This window comes from Caloenas nicobarica, chromosome 12 (assembly GCF_036013445.1).
Source record: "Caloenas nicobarica isolate bCalNic1 chromosome 12, bCalNic1.hap1, whole genome shotgun sequence".
In the NCBI taxonomy this organism is placed as follows: domain Eukaryota; kingdom Metazoa; phylum Chordata; class Aves; order Columbiformes; family Columbidae; genus Caloenas; species Caloenas nicobarica.
In genome coordinates this window covers 1,895,834-1,903,614 of record NC_088256.1, presented here as the reverse complement: position 1 = coordinate 1,903,614, position 7,781 = coordinate 1,895,834, and the positions used below count along the sequence as shown (strand labels likewise).

General features: G+C 54.4%; 1 protein-coding gene across 1 annotated transcript; it reads right to left on the bottom strand.

Annotated features, from left to right (window-relative positions):
* Positions 1-251: 251 nt before the first annotated feature.
* LOC135993462 (contactin-4-like) lies at positions 252-6,532 on the bottom strand. The gene is made up of 6 exons (XM_065643353.1): positions 6,388-6,532; positions 4,636-4,965; positions 4,239-4,508; positions 4,002-4,061; positions 2,935-2,986; positions 252-1,822 (listed from the first exon to the last, which is right to left on the bottom strand). The coding sequence occupies exons 1-6, from the start codon at positions 6,458-6,460 to the stop codon at positions 1,819-1,821; spliced, it is 789 nt and encodes a 262-aa protein (XP_065499425.1). The 5' UTR covers positions 6,461-6,532; the 3' UTR covers positions 252-1,818.
* Between the last annotated feature and the right edge of the window lie 1,249 nt (positions 6,533-7,781).

Here is a 7,781-nt window from a genome sequence, read left to right as displayed (position 1 = left end):
AGCTGGGATGCCCAGAAGGATGGACGGGGATGCAGGAGCACCACAGCAGTAGCAAATGGCCTCCCCAAGCACAGTGGCTCTTCCTGCAGGGCTGGACATCGGGGTAAATCCACCTTCTCAAGGTCTGCCACCAGCTGCAACCCACCACCGAAGCCTGGAGCCCACACAAGGTCCTGCAGTGGGGAGCACATCACATTCCTCCGCTACCGCAGGCTTTGGATACCCACCCCTGAAGATCACATCAACTGGGATCATACAGGCGCTTTTATTAGCAGCGACAGACATTAACAAACCACAACATCTCCAAAATGATTTACACACAACTCTCCAAAACGTTTAGAAAAGTATTTTTTGTAAAACATGAGGCTGCATTCATTTTATACCTGCAAGTGCAACAGAAAATTTGACAACCTGCATTGCAGCTTAAAGCTGACACTGAAATCTAGTTTACTGCACCCAAACCGCCCTGTTTCCTTTACTGCTTTAATTGCAACACGAAATCCCAGGCTGATAGATGGCCCTTTGCTGCTGGCCCCTTTATATCCCAGTTATCTCATAGGACAGAGCTCCATGGGATGGACCAGCGCCAGAGCTGGCAACATCCAAGACACTCAAGCCAGTTCAGTCTCCGGTGATTTCCCTGTTTGCCCCAGAAAGAGATGTAGGACAGCTTGGTGACTGCTCACGTCGCAGGATATGATTTGAGCCTCTCCCAGGTGCATGTCTGTTCTCCAAAGAGAAGGGATAACTCCAAGGAGAGAGAGACCCACCGCTGCCCTGGCCAGGAAAGCCCTTTGCAGGTCTACAGGCAAGACCCAAGCTCTAAAAACATTCACTCATACCACTCCCCATTTGCCGACTGTGGCTTGGGGCAAGAAGAGGTCCCCAAGCCACCGGCTGCTCTGGGAGAGAAGTGACCATCCAGTAGTTAGACCAGGGCACCCAAAACACCTGCACCCACAGAGGTGCTGGGGACCAGCTCAGGGTGCTGGACCTAGGCCTGTACCCATCAGAATGAAACAGGGGTGCAAATACCCTGGCCTGATGATTAGCAAAAGGCACCTTGTGAGGTCCAGGACTCCTGGGAGAGCGTCCAGTTCTCTCCGGTGTGAAGATGGCAGCTAAGTAATTTCAACTATAAGAACGAATAATGACCCCCTTCACGAGCAAAGCCCAGAAGAGCTTTGCAGAAGCAGCGTGGGGAAGGGAGGCAACAGGAGCAGGGGCTGGAAGCAGGGCTGCCCCAGCCGTATCAAACCAGAGCAAGACTACCATCACCCATAAGTGGCAAAAGCGAAGGACAACACGCAGGACCCGGGTGGCAAGTGCTCAGAAGAGGAGGACACGTCCCCAGATCCCGCCGGAGCCCAAGGCTGGAGGACAGAGGAGATGGGCTGGGGAACATCCCTATGTCTCCCACACCAGGCTGTGACACCACAGCACTCCCCAGCAGCCCCAGGACTGTGTGTTTGTCCAGTGGAGATGGAGGATTTTTCCAAAGCCATCAGCCCACCCACAAGCAGCTACCCCAGACAGCCTCTGGAGGAAGGCCAGAGAGGTAAGGAGGCCTGGAGCACAGCAGCAGCCGGGTCTCCAGACACAGCCATGCCAACCTCTCCCCCGGGGATGCGCAAGGAGCCTTGGGAAAGAGCAGGACAACACAGAAATAGTCCAAGCTGGTGTTATACAAAAAATATTTGTGGGCTTCAGCAGCTTGAGCAATTCAGAGGCTTGGGACAGCATCCGACATCCGGCGCTCCCCAGGCAGCATCCACCACCGTCAGGGGAAGGCAGCAAGGGCACAGCTGCTCGAGATCTCTACCTGCAAGGAGAAGAGAGGTCTCCATCTAAGCCATCTCCTGGGTGCATATCCTCCACCTGCCACTCACCTAAACCCCTGCTGAGGCCTCAGGCAGTTGCAGGGTGGTGGCAGCACTGAGAAGTTCAGAATTTGTGTGCTCTGCTCCCAATTTCCGGAGCTACTTCAGCCAATTTATCTCTGGGAGGAGTTATCTGGGACCTGGCTGGACAAGACAACTGAGAGCTCTCTTATTTTTGACTGGCCACAACATGGGATGTGGTTTCCTACCCTTGACGGATCACATCCTTGTCCTCACCTTCCGAGAAGCTTCAGTTAACAGCCCAAGTTTTTTGTGGTCACATAGAATGAGCAATCTCCAATAAGATTTCAAGAATCACTCCCCAGAAATCTCTAGAGCCCTTTGGACAATTAAAAAAAACCAAAACAAACCACCCATTAAGGAGCCTATTTCAGAGTGAGTCTGCACATCCTCTGCATCTGGAGGCTGCTACAGCTCGAGTTATGCCAATCTGGAAAGCATCACAGGAAACCAGAGTCTGTTCCCTTCTGAGCCACAGATGTGATTTGGAGAAGCTGAGTGTTTCCCCTCTGGGCAAGAATCTGCTCTCCCAAAAAACACAGCTTGAGTTTTTGACTGCTTTTGCAATGGGAGGAATTGGGACAAGACCACCACTTATTACGCCAGTACATGTGGCTACAGAAAACGTGTAACGGGAATTTAAAAGCCAATGTAGAGTGAGAAGAGCTGATGGAGCAAATGGACAATGGACCAGGAAGAACTCTGAAGTTCCCCACTGCCAGTTGCCTGCGCTCGCCGCTGCCCGGCAGTGCCCGGTGCCTGCTTTGCCGGAGATAACCAGCAATATCAGGCTGTGGGTGAGGAAATGAAGGATATTTCCAGAGCAAATCCCAGTGGGGACTAAACAGACAGGACAGCAAATCCTTTGAGCCCCCAGAGCAGGGAGAGCAACCCCTCAACTGTATGGAGAGGCTGGCAAAGGACCCTGAGCTCTCCCACTTGTCTGGTTAACTCGGTTCCAGCCAACGATAAAACTTTGACTTGTAGCCATGGCTGGAGGAGCAGCCCAAGAGAGGGACCTAAAGCACCTTACCTACAGCCATTGCGACACGGGCGGTCCCTTCTCCTGCACCAGACGAAGACACCTGGGGACAAACCAGTCATCATCTCCATTAAACACCCTAGAGATGGTGCTCAGACAACACTCGGATGGGAAACCTCAAGCCAGGAGCATCTGCCAGCACCCCCTGACGCAGGGTTGGTGTTCGGACACTGCAGGAGGCCACCCCTGCCCATCTCCACGCTGCCCCACGGGTACCGATGCCCCAGCCCAGGCGATGGCTGGGGAGCAGCGCTGGCCACCAGCTCTGGCCACGTGTGAGCAGGTACAAGGGGAGTGTCACGGGGATGATGTGAGCAGGAACACACCTTTTCCACCCAGTGCCTGGAGGCTTTTCACAGGAAAAACCTGAAAGCTTTGTGCAATAGCAAAACATACAGGGAAATCACCCAGGGAGGACCTCCCACTTCTCTTTTAAACTGCTAAATCCTCTCCTCAGGTCCAGACTTGGGACATTTCTTTTTTTTTTTAATGCCCCTCCAAGTTTGCAGTTGGTAATCTGAGCATTAAAATCCCCACTTTGCCAGGGACTGGGGAGGAGCCAAAAAAAAATGCTCTCCAGCTCCAAAAAAGGAGGAAAATCAAGACCACTGATTAAGGAAGCTCATTTTCTTTCTGCAGGCAGAAAACCACAGCAGACCATGGTCTGTGGGGGGGCTCAGTGCTCTTACCCTAGAAGGGATGTGCAGCTTCCCCCAGTAAAGTATAAATAATCTCATGCCTGCTCTGGACACACAGGAGGAGTTTTCATGACAACCCTCCCTTCCTCTGGGAGCAGAGAGGCAAGGGAAAGCAACAGAGGACAAAATTATCTCCTCAGACTGGGGACCCCCTGCTTGAAGTGATGGCAGTGACAAAGCCCGTCCCCTGCCGACACAATGCCTGGGTGGGAAACACAGGTCCCAGCAAGGACGTGCCATGTCAGCCAGCACAGACCCTCTCACCCTGTCCCTTCTGGCATGCAGCACCTGCTGTAGCACCCACCAGTGACACAGGAACCAGCCAAAAATCCAGAGGGAAGAGTCAGCCTCAGCACTCACCTGCAAGCGAGCCCATGATAACGCACGCCAGGAGCACGGGCAACACCACGTTCGCAGCATCTGCAAAGGAGAGGAGTCACAGTCTCTGCAGCCGGACCAAATTTAACCTCCTACCCACACCCTCCAAGCAAAAACCTGCCAACAGGCAGTTGTGCTTGGCGCAGGGACAGAGACTTGTTTTCTTGGGCTATTTCCCTTGTTTCTTTTCCTGGGCATCAGGAAGAAATCCCCACTTACTCTGGACATGGAGCAGGAAGGAGGTTTCGTTCTGGCTGACTTCATTGCGGACCACACAAGCGTAGTAGCCACTGTCATTTATCGATGCTTTAATGATGCACAGGGTGGTATTGTCAACAAACTGGATGTGGTCGCTTCCCAGAAGCAGCTCCCCATTTTTCTTCCACCAGTACAAGTCTGCCTTCCCTTCCAGGACATTGCAAACCAGTTTGGTGTTGCCTCCTTCCTTCACTGATGAGTTGCCCACAATTTCTGGCTCAGACAGCGGTTCTGGGAGAGATGAAGCGACTGTCAGCATTCAAACCCATGGCTCTCCGGATGCCAGACCGGAGCACCTTCCTCCGCAGCGATTCAAGCTCTCCAGCTGTGGCGGAGGGTTTGCTATCTCATCACTCACCAACAATGCGCAGCTGGAACCAGTCTGTGGCCTCCGACTCGGACCTGAACCGGTACAGCTGGTCATCTCCCTGCTGCAGCACGATCTGCAGCGAGAAGTCCGTTTCATTGAACGCTGTGCGATTCTCAAAGGGACGAGACACATTGGCAGGTCCATCAAAAGCATAAGTGATGATGACTCCTTCCTGTGAGCCAGTTTTGTATTCCCAGAAGACAACTTTGCTGGCGTTCAGTGGTGGTACCGTCAAAAGCACAGTGCAGCCCACAGCCGAGACAAGTCTCTGTGATGCTGGCCTGAGGTCAGCAGAGTAGCATGGAGAAAGCGTGCGGGCTGAAAGAGAAATCAGATGTTACTCTACAGCCACTGAGATTCAACTTCACGCACCGGGGAGGTGGCTGCATGTATTGGGTTTGCTTGGTAAGGTTTCAGCAGCCGGAGGGCTGCAGAGGTGGCTTCTGTGAGAAGATGCCAGAAATTTGCCCCGTGTCCGACAGAGCCAATGCCAGCTGGCTCCAAGACGGGCCTGCTACTGGCCAAGACTGAGCCCATCAGCAAAGGGGTAGTGCCTCTGAGATAACATATTTTAAAAAGGGGAAAAAACTGCTGTATGACAGCCACTGGGAGAGAGGAGTGAGAATATGTGAGAGAAACAACCCTGCAGACACCAAGACCATTGAAGAAGGAACAGGTGCTCCTGCAGCCCACGGAGGTCCACAGGGGAGCAGACATCCATCCACAGGTAGAGAATTTGGGAAGGAAGTTGAGCCGGGGGAAAAGGGAGGGGTGGGGGGAAGGTGGCTTTATTTTTTCATTACCCTACTGTGATTTGACTGGTAATAAATTAAATTAATTTTTCCCAAGTGAAGTCTGTTTTGCCCACGACAGTAACTGCTGGGTGATCTCCCTGTCCTTATGTTGACCCACAAGCCTTCATTGTAGTCTCTCTTCCCTGTCCTGCCAAAGAGGGTGGTGATCGAGCAGCTGAGTGGGCACCTGGGGCCAGCCCCGGTCACCCCACCGCACCGTGACACCCGCCCTGGCTCAGCAGCTCTGCAAACAGCAGCACTGGGGGCTTAATTATTCCCGGATTTAAGCAACAACATGGAAAAGCAGAAAGTCCCAACACTTGCATACGAGTCCCCTTTGTACCTCTCAAATGAAAAATGCAGTTCTTTGCCTTAAACGTTCAGCTGGCGTATCTGCACAGCTCCAACAGCTTGAACCCGGGGACGGCTGCGCTCCTGGGGACAACTTGGAAGCCAACTGCTCCCAATCCCACTCAAGAGCCCTTTTCCTCCCTCTCCCTCTACCAAGGGTACAAATCTGAGCTCAAGGAGCCCTGCCCGCACACAAGCACTTTCCCGTCCGATCACTGCCAAGAAATGGCATTAAGAAATGGGAAAGTTTGCAAGCCTCTTCCCGATCTTCCTTGAAAAGTTTTTCGCCGCGGAAAAGACGGAGCTAAGGAGCGCCCAAATCTGCGACTTGCCTTCCCTTCCTCAAAAAACGAGCCAGGAAAAAATATCCTGCACGCCTGAAGCCTGGGGAGAGGCTCGGCGAGACGCAGCCCCGCTTGCTGAGCCACGGCTGCCCTTGCTGCAACTGAGAACTCGGGAATTCCCAAGGCAGCCAAAAAAAAACCCACATCCACGGACACCCCCGGAGCGTGACCGACCACCCACCCGCGATGCGGTCCCGGGGGGACCCAGGAACCCCCCCCCCGCAATCTTCCCCCGGTGAGCGGAGACTTGCCTGTGATCCCCAGGCCGGCCGCCCAGCTGCCGGGCCAGGCGAGGAGGAGGAGGAGGAAGAGCACGGGCAGCATCGGCGGGGCCGGAGCGGAGGCAGCTCCGCCGTGAGGCACCAGGACGGGGCGGGTGGAGCCGCCCCGCGGAGGGCGGGGGGCGGACCCGGGGCCGCCCCTCCCGCAGCCGCTCCGGGCTTGTGCCGCTGTCGCTCAGCGGGGTGACCTTGGGACAGAAGCCAGGGCGTCGGGCTGTCCCGCCCGCACATCCAGCCGGGCGGCCCCGCCGCAGCCCGGGAGAACCCGCCCTGGCTGGGGAGCGGCGCCTCCTCGGAACAGGAGGGTTAAGGGGACGGGGAGCACGGGTTTGGCTACTGGCTCCGCAGTCCTCCTTCTCCTCCCCTCCCCTTCCTAGAGCGGCCAAACTCAACATGCAGGAACAAATCCACCGGCAGTGCCTCCGGCTGCCTCTCACGTACCTGCTCTGTTTGCTACGGTGCTGGCACGGAGGCACCCCAAAGTCAGTTTTAGGCAGACAACAAGTTCCAAACCAGACTTTATTCTGGCTGGAAAAGTGCAGCAAATAAACCGACCAGAAACAGGGCTTATACAATTAGTTGGCACTCCGACAACATAAAATACAGGTTTGGATATCGGTTGAGGACATTATTGGGGTACAGCAACATAAGAATAATGACGATCCACAGCGTGCATGCATATACTCACAAAAAACAAACCGGAGCCCTCTGACTCCAGGGTACCCACAAGAAATAATCACTCGCCTGGATTAGGTGAGGGCTTACACTTGCCTGGTTAGGCAAGGACTCATTCAAGGATATATCCAGTAAATAACCACTCACCCAAACGAGGAGGTGAGGCGCTCTCAATCCCGGGAAGTCTAATTAGACGGCATCCCAATCTAAGGAGAAGGCTCCAGTTCACAGACCCGCTGCTCTGAGAAGACCACTCCAAGGTGGCCTTCGGCAAGGACCCCGTTTTATAGTCTGGTCAGATCTGGCTGTGGGCATTACAACATGGTCCAGAAGCTTCACAGCTACTCCGGGCACCTTCTCTGCTAACGACCCTGTCAATTGACTCAGGGTCCTGTTAAGGACCTTGTCAATTAGCCGAGGGTCCCACCCCTCCTGCCCCCCAGCTGGGGGAGGTGAAGTCACCCTGCCCCGGGGCAGAGGAGGATGCGACTGACAGCACCTTGGTACCACCCTGGCTGTGTATGTGGGGACAGGCACAGTGGGGCACAAAAGGTGCTAAAGAACCTCCAACTGCCCCATTGAAGGCTCCAGATTTCAGGGGGATGTGCAACTGCCACAGCTGCAAAAAATCCAAATGCCAGGTCAAAAAGGGCACTCGTGGAATGGCATTGCCATATTCCCTGGCCCCA